This window comes from Monodelphis domestica, chromosome 2, assembly GCF_027887165.1.
Source record: "Monodelphis domestica isolate mMonDom1 chromosome 2, mMonDom1.pri, whole genome shotgun sequence".
NCBI lineage: Eukaryota > Metazoa > Chordata > Mammalia > Didelphimorphia > Didelphidae > Monodelphis > Monodelphis domestica.
In genome coordinates, this window is record NC_077228.1 from 135745600 (window position 1) to 135771890 (window position 26291).

At 35.2% G+C, this 26291-nt stretch overlaps 1 protein-coding gene across 3 annotated transcripts in view; it reads left to right on the top strand.

Moving 5' to 3' along the window:
* Window positions 1-26291, top strand: part of DNAH14 (dynein axonemal heavy chain 14) — a 433094-nt gene that overhangs the window by 192558 nt on the left and 214245 nt on the right. For all 3 annotated transcript variants that reach the window (XR_008916229.1, XM_056815999.1, XM_056816000.1), the window contains exons 36-40: window positions 2305-2476; window positions 6263-6352; window positions 19406-19534; window positions 21957-22172; window positions 25854-25941. Coding sequence is in view for 2 of the 3 variants with exons in the window: in XM_056815999.1 (XP_056671977.1) it covers window positions 2305-2476; window positions 6263-6352; window positions 19406-19534; window positions 21957-22172; window positions 25854-25941 (695 nt within the window). In the remaining variant the exon portion in view is untranslated. The remainder of the gene's footprint in view (window positions 1-2304; window positions 2477-6262; window positions 6353-19405; window positions 19535-21956; window positions 22173-25853; window positions 25942-26291) is intronic.

Sequence of the window (26291 nt, forward strand, 5' to 3'; positions counted from 1 at the left end):
AGAAAAAGAAAAAACTGTAGCAGGAACTGGGCTAAGCTCTCAGAAAGACAAAGATAGTTCCTGCCCTTAGGGAGCGCATAGTCTATTATTGAGCAGAAGGGGCAACCTTGAGAGGGGCAGAGTAGATGAAAACCTTTAGCCAGGTGGGAAATGACAAGACTTCTGCCCTGGGCTTCCTCCTTAAATAAAGGATGTGGGAGGAGGAGCTGGATGAACACCTTCCAACCTCCCCAATCAGAAGATTCCTGATTTACTGATTATAAATAGAAAAAGCACACTGCCTTCTGTCCCCTCATGAGTGTTTATATTTCCTGTCATTGAAGTCCAAAGCACTGGCCACTTTCATGGGGTAGGACTCCCCTGAAAACCCTTTGTCCTTCTCAGTCATCATCATACCTGATTCATCTTGAGCTTGTCTTCCTTCCCTAAGGAAGATACAAGAACACAGGAAAGAGGCATATTTGAGGTACAGGGATATACTGATAATGATCACGAATCTTGCCCACCCCATATTCAGTCCAGGACATAGCCTCCACTCTCTTCTTAAACTTTCCACAGGCCCCTTTGAGAAACTTTGAATGACATATAATAATAATTTAAAATAACTATAACAACAATAACTAGCATTTACATAGCACTGTAAAGATTTACAAAGCACTTTACAAATATTATTTTATTCTGGGACATATGTACTTTTCATCATATCTATTTTACAGATGAGGAAACCAAGAGAGGCAGAATTTAAGTGACTTGCCCAGAGTCACATAGCTAGTGGGAACTGAGTTCATTGTTGTCGTCTTAACTCCAGGCCCTGCCTTCCATCCACTGAGCCAACTAGCTGTCTCAGACATATTCTTTGTCAAAAATTCAGAGTGTATATATAGTGATAGGATTTTTCTTAAGATAAGCTGTTTTCATCATCAGAAAGTGTATGACATTATTTGGCAATATAAAAGTTATTTGCAAATAGATCATTGGGTTTTGCTTTGGTTTTCTGGGTGATTTGGGGTCTTTTTTTTTATTCTCATACCTTCTTTACTCATAAATCACTTTATGTTTTATGTATGTTAACAAAGAAAACCTAAAGGGTTCTAGCCAATACTATTTTCCAGAGCTAGCTCACTTAGTCTTTGTACCAGAATTTGCAGGTTGAATCAGACAAAACAAAGAAAGCATTGTTCTTCCACTTGGGCCTAATAAATCTATTCTTGAGTCAATGAGTTCCAAGAGGAATCTAAAAATAGTCTAAAAATAGTACCACAGAATCCCAGATTTGGAAAATGTCCTACAGGTAGTATATTCCCCCTTTATACCCCAAGTAAGCATTTAGTATTTCAATGACCACTACCTTATCAAGGTGAGTACTTTTTTGCACTGTGCAAAATACAACCCATCCATAACTCCTCATCCTGTGCAGTATTTAGCCATTACATCCCATATATCCTATACAAAGGGTCTACACAGCTTACGGATCTTGATATACATGGATTGTCCATTGGGCATCCCAGTCTTTCAATATATAACTGAATCACTGGAGCCTATCATGTGCCCATTTACTATCCTCTATGCTGTTTCCCCTGTAATATGTTGCTGCCCATTCAAACCAAACACACACCTTTCCATTGCCTCTAAAAAGCTGTAATTTGATAATCTAATTAGAGATTTTGTTATTCTAAGAATCTAGTCATACCTACACACACACACACATACACACACACACACACACACACACAGAATATTAAAATATACAAACCAATCAGTGATTCAGTTATATTAGGAAATTTATGTGTAGAAATTGCCTCCACAAATGAAGATTACAATCCAAAGAATTTCATTAACAATATACTGCCACTTTGTAACAAATTATTGGACCATCACCAACTTTGAAACAGAGAAAAATGCAGAATATCCATCAGTACAGAGCAGCCTCTAAGTGACAATGGCAGAATCACAGAAAAAGAAGCCTGGAGTACCCATACCCAACAATTTTTAGGTTGCCCATCAACAGTAATTTACCTGTTTGTACACATGATGGGATCCTTGTCAAGTCATTTCAATATGAAAGCCTTTACAGTTCCATTTTAGTATTTATATCAGTCTGGAATTAGAGAACCACTGAAAATATTTTAATATGAGAGATATAGTCTATATTGTATAACATGTATATTGTGTAAAACACTAATCAAAAATGTTGATTATATATTGTCTTCATCATGAATATCCAGTTGCTTGCTCCAAATTAATGCAGGTTCTCATGTATGTCCTTCCTTCCTTCCTTCTCGTCTCTCTTCCCCACTACTAAAGGACCACCACTGAAGAGCTCTCTGAAAAGGATGAAATTTTGATCATCCTATTGGCAGTGAAAGAAGCTAGTTTACCTAAGTTTCTCCCTGAAGATATCCCACTTTTTGAAAGCATTCTAGCAGATATATTCCCCAGACTTGTAGTTCCAAAGGAAAATCATCCATATTTGGAGGTATATATGTATATATATATGTATATATGTATATAAAATTTAATATGCAATTCTTTTTTTAAATCAATGACGTAGAAAGCAAATAACTGACAGGAAAAAAAAAAGAATGAAAAGGTTCTGTCAGTATAAGAAATTACTATCGTAGTAGATAGCACCCTGGTCCTGGAGTTAGAAAGATCTGAGTTGGAATTCAACTTCAAACACTTACTAGCTGTGTGACCCTGGCCATGTCACTTAACTTCTACCTCAGCTTCCTCATCTATAAAATAAGGATAAAAACTGCACCTACCTCCCATGTTTGTTATGAGGATCAGATGTGATAGTATTTATAAAACGCAGTTAGCACAATACCTGGCATACACACAGTATTATATAAATGCTTATTCCCTTCTATCCTTCCCTTCAATGACAATTGGACCTCTTGTTTTCAGACTCTAATATCACAGAATCATGTAATGCAAGAAGTTGTAGAAATGACACTAAAGAAAATATAGATGGAAAGGAGAGCTGAACCAGATTAAGTTTATATAGAGATCTATACCTGGGGAGGGGACCTAATTTTGAGAATGTTGAGAAACTGATTTCAGGATATCTGAAAAAAGGAAAAAACTGAATAACTGATAATAGCTGGCATTCATAGAGCACATTAAAGTTTGTGAAGCAATGTATATGTTATGATCCTCACAACAAACACATGAAGTTATTATCTATCATTTTAAAGAGGAGGAAATCAGAGGTTCAGTGACTTTACCAAGTTAAAATAGCTAGTAATTATCAGAGACAGGATTCAAACTCAGGTCTTCCTGAAGAGATACCACATAAAACAGAGTTTGTATATATAAGGAACTCTCTCATTGGGAGAAAGGTAACTCAACTCAACCGAGAATATCTCAGATCTCACATGAAAGGAAATTTCTCAAAGTCACTAATGTAGCAAACTAGAGATAGGTATGTGCTAGAGACCTACAAAGCCTATTTTCCATCCGCTGGTCTGCGTGAAGGAAGAATTAGAATTGATGAGAGGAGAGAGGACTAGGCTGCAAAGCTGCCTTAACCTCGTCCCATTTTAGGGAATTTGGTTTTCACCAGACTTAGCTCATGTCCTGAGTGTCTGTTGAGGGTGAGGATTGGCACCAGTTGGGTTTCAGTCCCTTTTTCTTCAAGACTAGAACAATAGCTATTCATTCTGGCCATCTGTCCTACAACCTCCCTTGGTTCTCATCCTTCCCTTTTCTTGGCTTGGGGTACTTTTTGCAGAATTGGTACTCCAGACTTACATTGAGACTGCCTTTAGACAATAAAAGGGGAGTAGAAGACAAGTCGTTCCATCTAGTATTACACTAGATCACAATACTATGGTGTTTGAATTGTATATTTGTAAGGAAAAGGAACAAGTTAACCAAGTAAGATTGCATTGAGACAGAGGAGGCCAACTCTGAGGTATCTGGTTACCAGGGAAGTTTTCCCTTTGTGTTTATGACTATGTTTCTCTGTGTTGCTTGAATTTCTGAGTGAATTTTTATGCACTGTGCTGTTAGCTGATAAAATCCTTGAGCACAGAATACATCAAATAGTTGGGCAGTGATGATTCTGCATTATGGACTCTTTTTTTAAATAACTTTGTATCTTTCAAGCTATTGTTTGGGGAAGAGTTAATAATAAAAGAAAGTATATTGTCTAGTTGTTTTTCAGTAGTGTCCAACTCTTCATAACCACATTTGGGGTTTTCTTGGCAAAGTTATTGAGTTGTTTGCCATTTCCTTCTCCAATTCACACAACTAGTAAGTATCTAAGACCAGATTTGATCTTCTTGACTCCAGGCTCAGTATTCTGTACTCTGCACCACATAGCTGCTTTATAAAATAAAGAGAGCATAGGAGATAAAATTAATGGCTATATTACCTAACAAATTAAAGTCATTTCACGAGCAAAATGGATATGATTCAAATTATAAGGGAAACAATTAAGTGGGGGAAATTGTTAGAGCAAGTTTCTCAGATAAAACGTCTCATATTAAAGATATATAAGAGACTGATTCAGATTTATAAGAATAAAATCCTTTCTCCAATTGATAGTCAAAGGACATGAACAGGAAGTTTTCAAAAGAAGAAATCAAAAGAAAGAAGAAAGCTACCAACAGCTATGTGAAAAAAATGCTTCATCTCATTAATAATTGGAGAAAGAAATACCAAAGCTATTCTCATGTTCTACTTGTACCCATTAGATTGGTCAAGGTGACAAAAGAGGAAAATGACAAATGTTGGAATGGCTGTGAGAAAACACACACCAATTCATTGTGATGGATTTATGAATTAGTCCAACCATTCTAAATAGCAATTTGGAGTGAGAACCTAAAATTATAAAAATATGCATATCTTCTGATTGAGTTGTATATAATATAGTTATATATTATATGTAGGGCTATATATACCCTAAAGAGATCAAAGAATAAGAAAAAGGACACACACACACACACACACACACACACACACAATATTTTAGCAGTTCTTTTTTATGGTGGCAAAGAACTGGAAAATATGGAGGTGTCTATCAATTGGTGAATGGATGAACAAATTATGTCATATGAATGAAAAAGTGCCATAAGACAGGGGGAAAAAAGAAATAGTTTCAGAGAAACCTGGGAAGATGTATATGAACTGAGACACAGTCAAATGTGCACTAATAACTACATTGTAAAGACTAAGAACTTTGCAATACTTAAGAAATATTGGTTAACGCAATGACCAACCATGCTCCCTGAAGAATGATAAGGAAACATGCTACCTCCTCTCCAATAGAGAAGTGATAAACCTGATGAATAAGACATATATTTTGGGCTATATTTGCTATAAGTGTTTGATTTTTCCCCTCCCCTCCCAATTGTTAGTAGAGGCAGGGTGGAAGAAGTGGCAAGGAGAGAAACCAAATGTTTGTTAATTTAAAATAAAATCAGTGTTTACCAAAAAAAAAGTTTGCACTTTGGGATTTGAACCCAGGACCTCTTTTCTCCAGGTCTGGCTCTCTATCCACTGAGCCATCTAGCTATCTGTCACTTAATTTCTTTGTAGCTTAGCTTCTCATCCAGTGGTGTAGAAAAAAGAATTCTAGTGTTGAAATTCAGAGATTACTATCTGAATCCTCTAGAACTGATACTTAGAAAATTATATTTGGAGTCAAACCGTGGTTCAAATTCCAACTCTTCTTTTTTTTGTTACATGACTTTGGGCAAATCGCTTTAACCTCCTAGACCTCAATTTCCTCATGAATGAAATGAGGGAATTAGAACAGATGATCTCTCTAAAGATACCCTTTCCTTGTAAAATATTTGTGGGTGGTTTTTTCAAATGAATTGCATCTTATTAGAACACATTCCTTACACTGCCTAGATTGTCTTAGACTTTTTCTTAAGTTATGTTATGTTACAATACTGCTACTCTCCCTTAAAATTGCTACAACTACAGTCATGTGCAAAACATAAATTTTTATAATGTTCCATATTCTTGTGAAAAGGAATGTAACATCTATGTGGTCAGGAGCCATTTTTCATTTTGCCTTTATATTTCCAGCACAAAGCCTTGCATATAGTAAGTGCTTAACAAATATTAGTTGAATTGAATTTTTAAAAAGTAGCCCATGGTACTTTTTAAGGGTGGATGGTAAAAGATAATTTTATATCTGGTTATTTGTAAGAAATAATTATTTTCAAGGGTATTCAATTCAGAACCTAAGATAATGTAGCCATTTTGTTTTCACATTTATTCATCATGGTTTTCTTTTATCTTCTAGAAAGCAATAGATATGGTGGTAAACCAGCTAGGCTTACAACCTTGGCCATCTCAGAAAAAGAAGGTTATAGAGTTTTATCATCAAATCCAGGTAAATGTAAAATTATATTTCAACAATCCTTTGTCCTAGATTATAAAAGCTATATATATATTTTTAAAAAGCCATGAAGTAAATATCTAGTTCATACTTAAGTGATTAATTGATAAGTCCTTCAAAAGGAACATAGATATTGAAATTTCCTTTTCTTCAAACTAAACATGAATGGTTTCTTCAACTGATCCTCCTTTGCACCCAGGACCTCCTATCTCAATGTAACAAGGATAAATAAACCAAGTAGATCTAATTAGATAGTTGGATTTCTACTCACATATCAGCTTCTTCCTGTTTCTGTATGTGAGGCATAATGGAAATGTGCTTATGTCAATTAAAGCCAGCCAAGCAAGATTTTGCCACACTCTCATTAAAAAAAGGTAGGAAAATTCACCTTCTTGGTCTTGGATTCAAGGCCTTTCCCCATGCTTGTCATTAACCTTTGGACACTGATCTTTTTAGCAATATCCTTATACATAAGTCCCAGAACTGAGCACTATGCTCCAGAAGAGGTTTGGTGAGGGCAGAATAAAGTGGAACTATCTCCTCCCTATTTCTAGAAACTCTTCTTTTAATACTAGCCAAGTTTACATTAGCTTTTTTGGTTGCCACACTAGACTGCCAACTCCTGTTGACATGTAGCTCACTAAAATCTTCAGATCTTCAGAACAATTGATATGTATCTCCATGATGCCTCAGTCTTATACTTATGTATGATTTTTGATACCTGTTATATGGAAATATAATTTGGATAGGGGAAAGGAAAGTAATACAGAGGGATAAACATGTAAATGTTGAATTTATTTTAACATAGAAGGGATGAAGGAAAGGGAAAGGGGAAAGGAGGAAATCTAAAGTCTTTAACCAACTCTATCAACCCTATCTGACTTATTCCAAACTAAACCCTAAGTTATCTGAAAGCAAATCCAACAAGGGATGGTATCAGTTTCTCACAAAGAGTCTTTGATGAGCCAGAAACAGGAATCCAGCTGATGTCTTCAGATGTCTCAGCAGGGTAATGATCTATTCCCCAGTCTGACTGTCCACCAAGAAGACTGGAGTTATTCTTTCACCACAGCTAGAAGATCCTCGAGGCCTGTTGTTTGATGAATGGATTCAAGATGATTCAAATCTACACCTGTCTCCTCCTTCCCTCAGATCCAGAGTGACAGCTGGGGAAGTGTCTCTTCACCAGTTTAGAATCCTGATAGCCCTGGGAGAATTCTGAGTCTCACACCCTGTCAATCATTCCTTGCATAAGTTTTATTTTCCTTTGCTACATACCCAAGTACAAGACAATATGTTTATTGTATTTCATCTCACTAAGTTTGGCCCTTGTTGGTTTCTCCTTTTAAAGAATGAGATTATCTCTAAGAAAACAAAAAGAAATTATTATAATTATTCTGCTTCTTCCTCTATTTTGCTGCTTTAACTTTAGGCAATTGTATATAGCCACTTGAGACTATGGATTTTACCCCAGCTTCTTTCTTAGATATTGTCTCATATGAATGTATGCTCATCTCAACTGCTCTTCTTTCTTTGTGACTACTCTCTTTGTGACTACTGAACATAATGGTTATTCATATATAAATATCCTAGGTTTACAGAATTTGACTGTTATCTGCAGAGGAATGGTCATGAAAGCCATGGGAACGAATGAGATTGCCAAGAGGAAAAAAAAGAAAGAACAAAAGGAACAAAAAAAAGGAAACAATAAGTTAATTATTAAATAGATTAGAGAACCAGGAGAGTATACTGTCCTGAAGCCAAAGCTAGAGAGAATGTCCAATAGGAAACAGTGGTCATTGTGTGGGGGATATTACAGAAGAGTTATAGGAGATGATGACAAAAAAATGGATTTTTATTCAGCTGTTAGTCAATTGGTGACTTTGAGAGAATTGTTTCAGTACTAGGATGGTGAGAGCATAAGATATATTACAAGAAGTAGACGAGAATAACTAGTGTTAGAATGGAGGCATCAAATATAGACAATTTTATTTTTAAAACCTTAGCACTGAATTGGAGAAGAGAGATAGGGAGGCAGATTATGAGTGAATATAGGTGGCTTTTTTTGGAGGGGTTTGCTTCTAGAATTTGAAAGACTTAAGCATATTTGTATGGAGATGGCAAAATGGGCGGGGAGAGAGATTGACTATTCACAATAGAGAAAGAGCAAGGTCCTGGGAGAAGTGGGAAGAAATGGGATCAAAGTGTACCTATATTGGGATTAGGCTTGGTGAATAGCAAATATCCATCAATGGCCAGAAGAAAAGGAGATAATAGATTATGATGCTGAGAAATGTTAAGAATAGAGGTGGCTAACTGAGGAAAGTGGAGTAGGAGGCTATCACTTACTATAAAAAAGGTACCCCTGGGGACTTGAAAATATAAGTTTTTCAAAAGTTACTGTGGAGAAGGAAAAGAGGTAATTGATGAGTATACAGGTTGTAAAAGTCTGAAGGACTCATTTGAGTAAAGATAAGTAAAGATTGGGAAAATCTAGAGGATGTTTGAGGGAAAGTGAGGCATCTGATTTTGCCTTTTATTAATTAGGACCAGAATGCAAAAAGAGGAGCCAAATAGTTTGGGGCCTTCAATGTCAAGCAGTTTGAAACTTTAAAAGACCTTAACTATAAAATTAAATTAAAGAGCTAGGCTAGAGAAGTTTTCTTGGTAAAGATACTGGAGTGGTTTGCCATTCTTTCTCCTGCTCATTTACAAATAAAGAAACTAAGACAAACAGAGTGAAGTGACTTGAAGAAGCACACATAGCTAGTAAGTGTCTGAGGCCACATTTGAACTCAAGAAGATGAATCTTCCTGACTCCAGGCTCAGTGCTCTATCCACTGCACCACCTAGCTGTCCCTATTCACCTTGTTTCTAGTCACCTTGTTTCTCCTTCTGAGCCTACCTTCTTCCTTCACTACTCCACAGAGGTCTCTCATTTCCCAATGATTCAATCTAGTGACAATTTCTGAGTCCCCATTCAACAATGAACTTGGCAACCTCTTAACTTGCTTAATACTAAATTCCTCTTGAAAATCTCTTTGCTCTTGTCTTTTACATTACATTATCATGCTTATCCTCCCCCCTTCAGCTACTATCTCCTTTATATTGTGTTCCTCTCCCTTCTTTACTGCTCACTTCTCTCCTTCTTACTGCCCCCCCCAAAAATCTCTAGTTTTATTCCGTAGACAGAGAGAGAAGGGAACAGAGAGAGAAAGGGAGACTTCCTGGTATACTGATATTACCATGTATCTCTCAATCAGTCAATTAGCATTTGTTAATTTTTTAAGTATTTAACAATATGATCAAGCTTTAGAAAAAATTTTTATTGACATAGGAACTAAAAACCATTAGGAATAGCAAATTATGGTCAGTTTGGAAAGAAACTACGTGCTCTGCTTAGATAGTTTTTTCTTTAGGAGTCTATAACACTGACTTTGTTATTTATAAAGGGGATCGAAATGGGGCACATATTGTTCTAGGCAGTGGATTTACAGAGAGAGAAAAGAAGCAGATCCCGTGTTCAAGGAGCTTATGGTGTCTTCAGTTTAAGAACTCCAATGACAGCCTAATTTCTACCCTTTTAAATATAGCCTCATCTGCCTAGCTTTCCATGCTTTACTCTGTTTAATCTTACTTCTTACCACAACCAAATGAGCATCCTCTACTTGATACCAGCCTCTGACCCTTGCTATTTTCTACACAATATAACAATTGCTTTATCAGTTCCCTCAACCAGAATGCCTTCTATTTACCTTTCTAAATGCTCTAATAATACCTTTTCTTTCCTTTTTCTATTTTTAAAAAACCCTTACCTCTGTCCTAGAATTAGTAGGTATCAGTTCTAAGGGCTCTAGGCAATTGGGGATAACGTGACTTACCCAGTGTCACCCAGCTAGGAAGTGCCTGAGGTCAAATTTGAACCCAGGTCCTCTCAACTTCAGGCCAGGCTCCCAGTTCTACTGTGCTGCCTGGAGCTGCCCCCTGATAACACCTTTTTCCAAGTATCAGCTCACTATGTTCTTCTCATTGAAGTCCAATAACACATAAAGTATCTATGCATTTAAGCACCTTATTTTTTCTCTCATTTTATGTGTTTTAGTTTTATTTTCCTAGCATATTTTGTCTGTTAAGATCAGAGACTATGGCTTACAATTATTTAAATCCCAAAAAATGCCTAAATGTGATTAATAAACTATTATTGATTTACTTAAGACTTTCAAAGGATACCTTCAAAATTGTATTGTCCCACTCGTGCCTAAGCCTAGTCATAAGATCAGGATTGTTCAGAACTTAATTCTACCATTCAGAGGTCATATTAGTCTTCTTAGATATAAGAACATTCCTTATGGTACATATAGACATTATCTCATCCAGCCCTTGACCTTACTCTCCTGCCCACTCTAAAAATATTCACCAACACAGAGAATCTGATCACAAAGAGACCTCTCTTATCATTTAAGAATACTAAACATTAATTAAAGCTATTATAGTATATTTTCTGATAGTTTTCCCCTCTCAGAATTCCGGCTTCTATTTCTCTTTAGCCTTGGCACAATTCTTCACAAATAAATTTCATTTATTACTTCCTCCTTTTCCTAGTCTTTTGCAATCTTTAGTATATTGTCACAACTTTTAAGCCAAGGTTAGAAGGGACTGGAAACATTTCTTTTCAAAACTTCTCTTAAATCATCAGATACACTATTAGACATTGTGTTATGTTTGAACCAGTTCTTGTTCAGTCCTGCCTTGTTTACCATGTTGGTATAACGATGATATTAAAAAATAAGTATTGTTTAATTAGTTTAGAGATAAGAAGTAGAGTGGCTGGCTTGAGAAAGAATTGGAGTTTGAAGCAGAGCTGAGAGAGTGTGTTAATTTCAAATGTTGACAGTTATAATCATTTTTCTGTGTCAGTTACTCTCTCTGGCAGTTGGCAGTTGGTCTCTGGCAGTTGGCAGAGACACTCACTCAGTGACTTTCTCTCAGAGCTGGAGGAGGTAACATCTTGGCTCTCTCTCTGTCTGAGGGAAAGACCTGAAGGAGCTTAGTGTTTTCTTTTTCCAGCTTGTGAAACACTATTGACTATCTATTTCTGTCTTCACAAATTGGTTTATATCTGAGAAGACCAAAGAAAGATCTGATCTTTGATTTGGACTCTGAGTCTGTTAAGAGTCAGAATCCTAATGTGATTCTTGTTGAGACTCAACCAGTTAGCCTTTGTTTTTTTATAACTGGAAGGCAACATTAAGAATTATAAGGATGATAGTAGTAGTTTTATTTAGAATAGTATAAATTTGGGTTAGACAGATCAGGGAGTATTAGTGTAGCCTGTGAAACACAGGAGAAGCAGTTCCTTGTGGACCCAGAGAGTTTATTTGGGTGGATCCTTAGAATTAGGAATCCTTTTTATCCTTATATATCTCAATAAATATTTTATTTTTTTATAAACATCTCTTTAGCCTCCTTGTACCTATTCCTGAAGGGAAGTTCACATTTGAACTTCACTTCACTTTGTCACTGAAGATACATTTGATTACATCTATCAAAAGTATCAGAACAGTTTTGAACCTTTATTGGCATAGTTTTCCCTTCTATTTTTATGTAACTCAACATTATTATTTTTACAGTGGACGGGGATGATGGAATCAGAAGAAGTTGGAGTAGGGCTTACAGAGTAAAGGGTCTTTATAACCTTCTTAATTACCACATAATAGTAAAGTTTGAATTGTTGATCAATTTGCATAGTCCAGTTCTGTGATTAAAAACATCTTGAAAGAAAAACACTTAACAATGTTAAAGATAAGAAAATGAACAACATCTCATGCTAAGGACATACTTGGAAAGAGATTAACTAAAGCCTCCAATTAGGTTTTTGGTTTGGGGGTCATTTGTTTTTCTGGTTGATTGCTTGCTTGCTTGGGTGTTTTGGTGGGGGGTGTTATTTGATTGGGGGATGGATTTTTTGTTTTATTTTTTTTTTGTGGTTTGTGGTAAGCCATATTCAAACCATATTCATCCTCAGAACTATTTCTCACCCTCTTCCCATTGAAACTTAGACTTCTATTTCTATGCCCCAGGCTCTTTCAGCTTTCACCTTATTCTAAATGATCCTAGTTCCATTAACAGCCTCTTTTCTTTCATTTCCAAGCCATGCCGATAATTCTTGCTCTGATACATACATTTCCCATTAGAATATAAACAACTATTAACAGTGAAAGAAGGATACCAAGTAGTTACATCCAGACAATTATTTGTTTAGCAATGCATGAAGTTTCAAAAGCAAAAGAGTTCCAAAGTACTTTGTAGCCAAGGATATTAACCATTAGTTCCTATTCATTTAATAGGCAATCTGAAGGGGTGAAAAACAGGATATAGGATTTGAGACACCTGGTTTCTTTTTGGTGGACATGATCAGGAGACACTGAGGTGAGAGGGAAAGAGGTAGTTTTTCTGACATTTCCTAAGCCTATTCCTAAGATCATTGGCAGAGTAATCTTGTGACTTCTCCAAAATCAGGTGACTTATATGAAGGTGAGATTTAACATCACAAAGTGGTATTTAAAGGACAAAATGGACTTATTCGTGTTATTTTTTAATGTAACACCCCCAACTGACTGTTGCTTACTTGTATTTATTTTGCCAGGCTTAGCATAATACCTGGTTCAAAGACTTGATCCTTGAAAAGCCTTAGTAAATAATTTCTCACTTTATTTTACATAAAACTTGTCTTGGGGTATTTCCAAATTAAGATAACCCCAGAGTAGAGGCAGGGCTCTTCCTCTCCTGTCCATCAGTCAAGAGAGGGTATCTCAAAAAGACAAAACCAAGTTCAGATGAGTGAAGGGGCTCCACTGTAGGGTGCAGCATGAAAGATAGGCAAAGTTTGATCATTTCCATGCTAAAAGGGGGTGAAATTACTCCCACCAAGGGGCAAGCTAATCACCCCACCCCCACTCCACCTACAGTGCCAGAGTCAGAGTGCAGGGCAACCTCTAGGTTTGGGGGAGGGAGGGACTGGCTGAGGTCACCACAAACTTACCCCTAAGAGCATCGAAACTAGGGACCCAAGGAGGCTAAAGAAACATTGAGATAGGGCATGGAGATTGAGCAGAGAGGGACAGCTCACATCAGATAAGACAGAGACTCAAAAAATAGCCTCAGAACAAAAACTTCTCTTGAGATCAACAGAGAGACTTACCTACCCTCCATACTCAGACCTCTTGCAAGGCAATCTCTAGATCCTCAGGGGCTGACTGTGGCCACCAAAGACGCGCCTCTAAGAGCAGGGAGATTTGGGTCCGGAGGAGGCTAAGGAATGCAGAGTTTGGGCAATGAGACAGCACAGGACAGCACACAGTAGATGCAGCTGATTTGACTCAAAAAATATATTCTCAGGGCAAAAACCTCTTTGGAGCTCAGTACAAAAATCACCCCCTTCCTCACTCAGACTTCTGACAAGGAAGGAACAAAGCAATGGCCACCAACTCCCAAGAACTACAATCTACAACCACCAAAAAAAACAAGAAGAAACCCTTAACCCTCAATAATTTTTATGCAGAAAAACTCCAGTCTAAAGAAGAGACAGCAGACGACAGCAAACAAGTGAACACATCCAAACCTTCCCAAAAAATGGAAATTGGTCACAGGCTCCTGAAGAGCTCAAATCTGAGATTATGAGAAAGATGGAAGAGACTTGGCAAGAAAATGGAGGAAAAGTTCAAAAAGAAAATAAAAGTTTAAAATACAGAATCTCCCACTTGTAAAAAGAAGCCCAGAAATCACATAAATTGATAAGCAAATTGAAGACCAGAAATAAGCTGCTGGAAGCCATAAAAATCAGGATAGATCAAACCAAAATGGAAAACCAAAAGATCTGAGCTAAAAAACAGTCATTAAAACTAGACTTGGGCAAGTAGAAGCCAATGATCTCAAAAGGTAGCAAGAATTAATAAAGCAAAGTCAAAAGAATGACAAAATAAAAGGAAACATGACATCTCACTAAGAAAATGACCCATCTGGAAAACCAATCTGGAAGAGACAATTTGAGAATCATAGGCCTACCTAAAAACCTGGAAACAAGCAGAAACCTTGACATCATACTACAAGAAATTATCCAAGAAAATTGCACCGATGTTCTTCAACAAGAGGGAAAAATAGATATTGAAAGACTCCATAAATCAACTTCTACATTAAATCCTCAAAAAATAACCCCTAGGAATGTAATTGCCAAATTCAAGACCTTCCAAGCTAAAGAGAGAAAGAGACAATTCAGATATCAAAGAGCACCAATCAGAATTACACAGGATCTGGCAGCCTCCATACTAAAGGACAAGGTTTGGAATATGATATTCAGAAAGGCAAGAGAACTGGGTCTACAAACAAGGATCGCCTGCCCATCAAAACTGAATATATACTTCCAGGGGGGAATATAGGCATTCAACAAAATAGAAAATTTCCAAATATTCATGAGGAAAGAATATAACTAAACATAAAATTTGATATCCAAATTAAAAACCAAGAGAAACATGAAAAGGTAAATAAGAAAGAGGGGAAGATTTTTTTTTTTACTTTAAGGGCTTTAATAAGGTTTAAATTGTTTATATTCCTATAAGAAAAATGTTAGTTATAACTCTCAAAAATTGTATTCACTATTATAGTAGTTAGAAGAATTATTCATAGGTAGAGATTGGGGTACTAAGTGGTTTAAGATGATATGCAAAAAAGAAAAGGTGGGGAATAGAAGATGGCACCAAGAGAAACATGAAGGAATAAGAAAATTAGGATAAGCTATACCACACAAAGAGGCACATGGGAGTGGGAGAAGAAGAATACTCATAAGAAAGAGAGGAAGAAAGTACTAATAGGTAATACTCATAACTTATTCTCAGTGGAACAAATTCTGAGAGGGAAGCACATCTAGATCCATTGGGGTAAAAATTTCTATCTTACCCAAAGGGAAAATGAAAAGGGAAAAACTAAGGTGGGGAGTGGATCAGTGAGTACAAAAAGGGAGGGAAAGAAAGAGGGGAGAGAATTTAATAAACCCTAAAAAATGAAAGGGGCATAAAAAATGAAGGGGGAGAAAGGGAAGTAAAATGAGGATGGGGGTTAGGGCTATTGATTAAAAGCAAACAACCAACATAAAAGAAAATAGCAAACGAAGAAAGGGCAGGACTAGGAGAGGAAATCAAAATGTTGGGGAATACACAGGTACTAATCTTAACTCTATATGTGAATGGAATGAACTCACCCATAAAACAGAAGCAAATAGCAAAGTAGATTAGAAACCCAAATTCTAACATATGTTGTCTACAAGAAACACACATCAAGCAGATAGACACAAGGGTAAAGGTAAAAGGATGGAGCAAAATCTATTGGCCATCAACTGAGAAAAAGAAGGCAAAAATCACAGTGATAATATCTGACAAAGCCAAAGTAAAAATAGATCTGATTAAAAGAGATAGAGAAGGTAATTACAGCCTGATAAAAGTCAGTAGAGATAATGAGGAAATTTCAGTAATCAACATGTATGCATCAAATGATATAGCATCCAAATTTGTAAAGGAGAAACTAGTGTTGAAAGAGGAAATAGATAGTAAAGCTATACTAGTGGGAGACCTGAATCTTCCTCTATCATATCTAGATACATCAAACCAAAAAATAAATAAGAGGAGATAAGAGATGTGAATGAAATCTTAGAAAAAATAGAGTTAATAGATATGTGGAGAAAAATAAATAAGGACCAAAAGGAATATACCTTCTTTTCAGTAGCACATGGTACATTCACAAAGATTGGCCATGTACCAGGACATAAAAACATGGCAAACAAGTGCAAAAGAGCAGAAATAACAAATGCAAACTTTTCAGATCATAATGTAATAAAAATAATATTTAGTAAGGGTACATGGAGAGTCAAATAAAAAATTGATTGGAAATTAAATAATATGATTCTCCAAAATCTGTTAGTCAAAGAATAAATCATAGAAACAATTAACAATTCCATTGAAGAGAATGACAATGATAAGACATCCTATCAAAATCTATAGGATCCAACCAAAGAAGTACTCAGTGGAAAATGAATATTCTTGAGTGCATATGTTAACAAATTAGGGAGGGTAGAGATCAATGAATTGGGCATGCAAATTTAAAAAATACAAAGTGAACAAATTAAAAATCACCAGAAGAAAACTAAATTAGAGATCCTAAAAATTAAAGGAGAAATTAATAAAATTGAAGGTAAAAGGACTATTGAATTAATAAATAAAACTAGAAGGTGGTACTTTGAAAAAACAAATAAAATAGACAAAGTACTGGTCAATCTAATAAAAAAGGAAAGAAAAAAAAACAAATTAAAAGTATCAAAGATTAAAAGAGAGACCTCACCTCTAATGAAGAGGAAATTAAGGCAATCATTAAAAACTGGTCCTGGGGATTTTTTCTTAGGAAGTACTTTGATGGCTTACTCAATTTATTTTTCTGTTATGGGATTATTTAAATATTCTATTTCTTCTTCTATTAATCTAGGCAATTTATATTTTTGTAAATATTCATCCATATCACCTAGATTGCCACATTTATTTCCATATAATTGGGCAAAATAGTTTTGAATGATTGCCTTAATTTCCTCTTCATTAGTTTTTTTTCAGCAAGCATCATCTGCAATAGCGATAAATTAGAAGCATTCCCAATAAGATCAGAAGTGAAACAAGGATGCCCATTATCACTTCTATTATTTAACATTGTACTAGAAACACTAGCAGTAGCAACTAGAGAAGAAAGAGAAATTGAAGGTATTAAAACAGGCAATGAGGAGTCCAAGCTATCACTCTTTGCGGGTGATATGATGGTCTACTTAAAGAATCCTAGAAATCAATTAAAAAGCTAGTGGAAATAATCAACTACTTTGTCAAAGTTGCAGGATACAAAATAAACCCGCATTTCTATATATTTCCAACACGTCCCAGCAGTAAGAATTAGAAAGAGAAATACCATTTAAAATCACCCTAGACAACATAAAATATTTAGGAATCTATCTTCCAAGACCAACACAGGAATTATGTGAGTTGTATGACAACTACAAAACATGTTCCACACAATTAAAACTAGATATAAACAATTGGAAAAACATTAATTGCTCATGGATAGGTCAAGCCAACATAATAAAAATGACAATCCTACCTAAATTAATTTACTTATTCAGCACCATGCCTATCAAACTAACAAGAAACTTTTTTTATTACCAAATTAGAAAAAAAATATAACAAAGTTCATTTGGCATTTGGAAGAACAAAATATCAAGAATACCAAGGGACTAATGAAATAAAAAATGTGAAGGATAGGAGGCTAGCAGTACCAGTTCTAAAACTGTACTATAAAGCAATAGTCATCAAAACAATTTGGTACTGGTTAAGAGACAGAAAGGAAGATCAGTGGAATAGACTTGGGAAAAATAACCTCAACAAAACAGTGTATGATAAACCCAAAGAGCCCAGATTTTGGGACAAAAATCCAGTATTTGACAAAAACTGCTGGGAAATTTGGAAAACAATATGGGAGAGATTAGGGTTAGATCAACGTCTCACACCCTACACCAAGATATATTCAGAATGGGTGAATGACTCAAATATAAAAAAGGAAACTATAAGTAAATTAGGTGAACATAGAATAGTTTACCTACCAGATCTATGGGAAAGGAAAGATTTTAAGACCAAGCAAGAGTTAGAAAAAAATTACAAAATGTAAAATAAACAATTTTTATTACATTAAATTAAAAAGGTTTTGTACAAACATAGCCAATGCATTCAGAATTAAAAGGGAAGTAACAAATTGGGAAAAATATTTACAAGATCTAATTACTCAAATTTATAAGGAACTAAATCAATTGTACAAAAAAGCAAGCCATTCCCTAATTGATAAATGAACAAGGAACATGAATAGGCATTTTTCAGATAAAGAAATCAAAACTATCAGTAAACACATGAAAAAGTCTTTTAAATCTCTTATAATTAGAGAAATGCAAATTTAAAAAAATTCTGAGGTATCATCTCATACCTAGCAGATTGGCCAAAATTATAGAAGTCAGGACATTAATGTATTGCTGGTGGAGTTGTGAATTGATCCAACCATTCTGAATGGCAGTTTGGAAGCATGTCCAAAGGGCTTTAAAAAACTGTCTCTGGCTTTTAATCCAGTCATACCACTGCCGTGTTTATACCCCAAAGAGATAATAAGGAAAAAGACTTGTACAAAAATATTTATAGCCAACCTATTTGGGGGGGGGGGATTGGAAAATGAGGGGAGGCCCTTCAATTGGTGGATGGCTAAACAAATGGTGGTATATATTGGTGATGGAATACTATTGTGCTGAAAGGAATAATAAACTGGAAGAATTCCATGTGAACTGGAATGACCTCCAGGAATTGATGCAGAGTGAAAGAAGCAGAACCAGGAAAACATTGTATGCAGAAACCAATATGATCGATGCTTGATCTCATGGGTCAATGAGGATATGATTGGGGATGTAGATTTTAAGTGATCACCCTAATGCAAATATTAATAATATGGAAATAAATCTTGATGAATGAGGGAAAGAATATGAATCATGGAATCATGGAAAAAAAATTCTAAAATAATTAAATAAAAATTTTCAATTAAATAAACTTGTCTTATTCATATTTCTCTCTTTTATATAGCCCATTATAGTGCATTGTTCATAGTATACTTGAATGAATGTTTGCTATATGACCGAATCTGGGAATAGTCATAGAATCAGGAACTTAAATGGGAATCTACTTCCTTCCATAATTTATCACTTTTTACCATATTTTTCTAATGATTTATGATTTCATTAAAACTAGGATGACATATATTTTTTCCTAAGGATTATTTAAATGTTTAACTTGGTGGAACATTTTATCCCAGAAAGTACTTGACTTTAATCATTGGCATTTATATTGAAAAAATATTTATAATTTTGAAAGAATATAAGTAAAATGGTACTTTTACATTTTAGAAAGTAACTATTCTTTGCAATTTTATTTTTAGGCTTGTATTGGTGTGATGTTAGTAGGTCCCACAGGAGGAGGGAAGACTACAGTAAGAAACATTTTAGAAAAAACTATAATGCTTTTACCAACGGTATCTCCACCAATGAAATACAGAGGGTCTGTTATGGTAAGATCCCCAATAAGTCAAATAGTTCATAGGATTTCCATAAAAGTTTATCACACACAACTCCATATGCAATCAAACACCCTACTCCTACTCCTCAATTACCCTGATTGATATGTTCATGTTTTATGTCAAAAAACTAGTGTTTAAACTCAAAAGCTGTCCAGCTTTACCTCTATTTGGTATGTCAGACATCTCACTTCTCTCTTCCTTTTCTCCCACCAAAATTCTATTTGACCTTAGGTGACCTTTCTTCTCCTCAAAATAGAGCTGGTAACAGCTAACTAAATATTTATCTCTTTCTGTTCTATTCTGTAAAATAAAGGTGCTGGGTCAGTGAGATGGTTTAGTGGTTTGAGAACCAAGCCTTGAGGTGGGAGGTCCTGGGTTCAAATTTGACTTTAGATATTTCCTAGCTGTGTGACCCTGAACAAGTCACTTGACCCCCATTGCCTAGCTCTTACTGCTCTTTTTCCCTAGAACAAATGCACAGTATTGATTCTAAGATGGAAGGTCGGGGTTTTATAAAGTAAATAAAGACATTAAAAAGTGTACTAGATGATCATTCATCCCTTGCAGTTCTATAATTCCACAATTCATTGATTCTGTCTGACCTCTTGGAAAAGAGGTAGAATCAAGTCAAGTCAAGAAGCCTTTGTAACATATTCATTATGTGCCAGGCACTGTGCTAAGTGCTAAGGATGCTAATATAGGCAAAACTAAAGCTTCCTCCCTCAAAGAGAATAAATTTTAAAGAGGGAAGACAAAAAAGAACTGAAAAGAGGGGAGGGGCAGAAGGCATGGTGGAAAAGTTCAGAGAGAGAATAGTAGCTGGTCTGGTCTCTTCCTCCTCAAAATGGATGTTCAGGAAGAACTTGCCATTAGGAAGGGGAATAAATCATCTGAGTCAGAGTAGGTGAAGTGGTGAGACACAGAACCAGCATAGATTTTTTCCTGTCAGTATTCATTCCTGGCTTCATGGTGCCCCCAACCTTCTATGTAAGCCATGACCAAAAGTAAAGCACTGCTCATGTGTAAACCATAATTTGTTCTGAGTTGATCTATTGGCAGTCTTCTCAGGTGCTGGATGAGAAGTAGGCAAGAAGAGGAGCTTATCAAGCAGCTAGCTGACTCAGTGGTTCAGACAACCAGTTTTCAGGTTGCATTGTATTTTTTCAGGGATGTATCCACCATGTAGCTTGACTTTCCTCTGAACTTAAACAATGTTTTAGGGGTTTTTTTGCATCAACTGTTTGTCTGTTAATAGTGTGGACAGAAACTATATTGTTTAACTCACTTTCTGAGTCTGTTGGTTTTTTAAGAGTTTATGAATAGTTGACTTCTGGACAGAGAATGCCAAGAAAGAGACTCAGATGAGAAGGAAGTTTTGTTAACTCAGGTTGACAGTAAACAAGTATTGAACTCCACTTTTTTTGACCATTGAAAAAGAGCTACAGTTTGGAAAGGTAGTTCATATATTAATATTATAGTTAATATAACAGAAATAATATACGTCATAGTTAAAGAAGGTATGTGGTGTTTGAATAAGAGATTTTGATAGGCAAGATAAAATTGGATCAAGGATACAAGTTTGAGTTTGGAGAGGGTACTTGAAGTGGAAAATATGTTATTAGGAGTCAAGAGAGATCTCGGTTCAAATCTTGCCTCTGACACTATCTGATATACCCTAGGTAAGTCATTTACCTCTCTGAACTTCTATTTTCTCATGTGCAAAATGGGAATAAAATTCTTGTGGTACCTAGCATACAAGATCATTATGTGGATCAAAGTACTCTATAAATTTAATTTTCATAAACAAAAGTAATGATGGAGAGTTCTAGTTCTCACAGAATTATTTAGGGTGTTGACAAGTTGTTATTTTGGGGAAGCTGACTACAAAATATGTCAAGTGGGTTTACTTATTCCATTTGAAAATATTGCCAATGAAGAAAAGACAGTGGAGAAGCCTGGAGGTCCTCATAATTAGAAGTGAGGAGGATTTGTGGTACAACAAAGTTAACATCAGTGTTATGTAATTGATATGTAACTAGTGGAACTGGTTTAAGACTTTTGATTGTCTTTGATTCATAATGCAGAGGCTGTTTGAATAATATTTACACATATGGGTGTGTTTTTCTGTTCATGGTTTTTTTTTCTGGTAGAGAATTATTTGGGTATTTCCAAAATGTTTTTATATTGTATATTCTAATTAATTTTAGTAAGCACATCATTTGTATTTATCTTTGATTTGTGCTTCTGGCATATACTATAGGTTCTACTCCATATGAAGATTGTGTTTTGAACTTAAGATCCATACTGTACATTTTGACAACAATTGCTAATTGCAATCAAAATGAGCAAATTATGACTTCTTCTGTGTCTATGTACTCATTGTTTTTCCAAAACTAACATTCATCTATTTTAGTTTTCAGGAAAAAGAGGGAAAATAGAGACTTTCACTTTAAATCCAAAATGCATTACTCTTGGTGAACTCTATGGTCAAATGGATATGAGTAGTATGGAATGGTCTGATGGATTATTGTCATCATCAGTGAGAAGATTTGTACAATATGGCTCTAAGAAGAAAGCAAAGACAGATATAGAGTCTGAACAAAATGCGCAATTTTGGGATTTTTCTGACGTAAGTTCAGTATAGTTTTCGTATTAATTCCTAAACTTAATTTGATTGATATAAATAACTTATTTGGGGCTTATATGATGAAGATCTATTTAATTCAATTCAACAAAAATGGATTAAGTTCCTAATACATGCAAGGTACTGTGGAACAAAAATATAACGCAAAACATCATCTCAATCTACTAGAAGGAAATGATACATATAAAAAAACAAAAACAAAGTTATGATAAAAAGGACCATATGATAAATGTAAAGAAGTCCAGGCACAAAGGAATGAGGAATTTTAAAAGAAAAAAAATGATTTTAATCTGAAGGGAGGTAAAGTTAAGGAAGGTTTAACAGAAAATTCCTCAAGAGTTGTCTAAAAGGGAAGAATTTCAGAGGATGGAGATTTCTGGGATAGACAGGCTGCTGGTGAGTAGGAAACATTGTAAGCATGGAGGACAGTGGGAGCAGATATAGATGAATAGTTTTGAATGGGAATGAGAGAGAGGAAGAATTTACTTTGGGTAGAGTTTAGAGTGTGTGAAGTAAAATACTATTAGGTAAAGCTGGAGAGGTAGGTTGGAGATTAATGCCTGAATGTCATATTCAGGAGTTTATACTTTATTTAAGAGACAATAGAGGAGTAACATTAAATATGATCAGAAGAGTGAGTTAGGAAGACCATTCAGGTCAGGGAATGAATGCTAGATCCAACTGAGATGACTGGGAACAAGAAGATTGTTTCAAAGACTTACAGATGCCCAACCAAATGACAAAGACCTGAACTAAAGTGGTTGCAGTATGAGTGGAAAGGGAAAAAATAGAGTAAAATAAAAATTACAGAATTAGAATTGATAGGACTTGTCAATTGATTAGATATGGGGATGACAGAAGAGGTAGAATCAAATATTCTAAAGAGACAGTCACTTGGGTGACTTCATGACCATGTAACAAAGTATAGAATTATTCATATTATTTATTAGTGCTACATATTTTTAGGGACTGTCCCTTAGGTTTGGAATGATTCTCTCCTCATCTCCAACTCCAGGATTTCCTGGCTTCCTTCAAAATTCAGCAAACTTGCAAGAAACCTTTCCTTGCCTCTCCTCCTTTCCCTCTTCCTATACTAGTGTATTCCCCATGAGTTTTTTTTATTTTTATTTACACTATATCTTATCAGGATATAGTTATTTCCACATTGTCTCCCTTATTAGATTGGGAGGTACTTGAAGGCTGAGGCTATACTTTTTGGCTTTTTTTTTGTAGTCCCAGTGCTTAGTTAGCCCTTAATAAATGTTTATTGGCTAACCCTTCCCCAAAAATATTGCCATTTTAAAATAGCATTAATTTAATTTTTTCATTTTAATATTTTTGTTTTATACAATTATACCTAATATTGATTTTCTGCACAATATTTCCTAAGTTATATGATCAACCTTATGTACCTTCCTCCCTTTGCTTTCCCCTCCCAGTGCTGGCAGGAGATTCCATCTGGGTTATACATGTATTATCATTCAAAACATCTTCCCATACTGTTCATTTTGTAAATGAGTGACTTTATAAAACCAAAACCCCAAAATATAAGCCTAAATAAACAAATGAAAAATGGTATGCTTTGATCTAATACCATTAATTCAAAATAAGAAAACATAATAAAATTTTTAATAAAGATTAAATGTGCTTTATGAGCTCATAAAGTTAAGAAACTCACAAAATAAAGTATAAGTAAAAGTACAAGCTAAAATACAAAAAGAAAAAAAATTAGTACAAAGAACAAAATAATTATGTGCAAGGACCCACATATATGCACAAATCTTTTGAATGAATAATAAATTGAAATTAAATAAAATAACAAAGCAACTTGAGGCAAGAAATGTACTTCTTCCTTTTTTTACTTTGAGTTAGACACAGAAGCTCCCCTAGGACTTGTTTTCTCATGTGTAAAATGAGGGTACTAGACCAGATGACCTCTAAGATACCTTTCACTTGTACATAGATAAAAAGACAATGTATCAGTAGGATTCATAAATGGACAGTTTAGATAATGAGGCAATGCTTCCATTGCATTCAACTATGATCAGATGCATAATAATACCAGCAGTATTTTCACATAGTTAATTCCTGCCATATTATTCTTTTAAACTACACCTTTAACCCATTATCAGAGCTCAAACCATATTTTATTTTTTTAGTCTGGCTCCCTGAATTTGGTACCATGTTGATTTCTGTCATTTCCTTTTGGTTTGTCTTTGTTGCATGGAAATAGCATACTTAAGATCTAGGCTTATCATTAATGACTCTCTGATCCACATTGTCTTCTGTTTGTAGCTATTGTTCACACTCTGGTTTATCATTTTGTTACATATTTTGTCACCTTCTTCTGAAAGAATAGGAACTATTTTGCATGAGATTCCAATTTAATCCTATTCTGACAGCATCAGTATGAGGGGACTGAGAAGAAGGTAAGCCAGCAAGAGAGAGAAGTGTGCTTGGAGAGAACAAGAGTGTGCTTTCATAAGCTAAGTCAGGAGAGAATATAAAGTGAATGAGGACTGAAGAAAAGCTGTAGGACTTTATACTCTAATCACCTTTGGAGAGAGTAACTGAAATAAAGAAAAAGTAGGAGGAGCAGAAGCCAGAACAAGGTAATAAATGATGAGAGCTAGTAAGGATGGGGGGCTTTTATCTCATCAAGAGCAGCTGGGTTCTTTCAGGAACATTGACAGATAAGTTTGCAGCCATTGTTCACACTCTGGCTTAACATTTGGTTCTTATGTGGCCCTCCAAAAGAAATTAAAGGTTTATCTAATCTTTTTTGTAACTTGGACATGTCATAGATGCTTCATCGAGTGAGTTCAAGAAATATTTTCATCTGTATCAGCTTGGAATCCAGTTTGACATGAAGAGACAAGATGACTATCAGCAAGGTTCTGCAATATAGCTAGAATGTGATAGGTGAACCAGACCTGTGATTCGGCTGATATAGGGAGCTACCAGTGAAGAAACTCCTTCTATGTATCAATGCATTAAGAAGCACCTCTGTAATTCATAGCCTTTTTTTGTAATTCATATTCTTTAAGATTTGCATGATGAACTGAGATATTAAGTTGCGTAAATATAATTTGCTCCCTAGGACTCCTTTATCCAGCATCCCATTTGGGTGCTTACCCTGCCTGAACACAAGGAGGATAAAGTTTTGGTGTGACCCCACCTCCCTCCCTCTCTCTCTCTTTCCCTGTCCCTGTCCCTCTCCTTCTCCCTATCTTTCTCTCTCTCTCCCTCTTTCTCCCCCTGAATGAATGTGGCTGCTGAAGCTGCCTTTGAGCCAGGCAGGAGAATTTACACATGTGGTCATACTTTAGTTAGATTATTAGGCTTTGAACTACTTTTCTTTTATTTCTTCTACTTCAAGTGATTCCAAAAATGGTACTTAGAGTTATTGATATTAATTTAAATCTTACAAAGTGATTTGTCCAGGGTAATACAGCCAATACATGCCTAAGGCAATACTTGAACCCAGATCCTGACTCCAAAGCCTATTCTCATTCTATTGCCTGTCATATATGTCTCTATCGATTAACTCATTTTTCACTTCTCAAATATAAAAAGGAGATGTTGACATGTTCAATCCTATTCTACCTTTCAGCCAATTGTGACAAATCAAATAACACTGTAAATGTTAATTTTTATGTATCTTAGACTTACACACTCAATCCTAATGACAAAGAAGAGTTTGGTCAAGTAGAAGATGAAGATGAAAAAGAATGTAAATTTCAAGAGAGTCAATGTAAGTGATCTCACTAAATTGAGAAGAACTAGTTAATATAAATGCTATTCATCAAATAGAAACTTTGCTCATCTTTATTATATAACATTTTATCATCATTGTTTTTTATCACTTTTCTTATTTTATAGCATGTAAAAAGTAGATATATGGGTAGTAAGAAGTAAGTTACATCATAGTATAGTAAAAGCATTGTTACATACTGAATGGTGTGCTGGATTTGCAGTTAGAAAAACCTGAATTCAAATTGTTTCTCTGACATTTGTTAGCCTTTCTTCTTCCCTGTCCTTTGCTTCAATATATTTGTATTCGATAATCTGTTTTGCTCTCTTTCACCTTCTTGGCAGGACTTG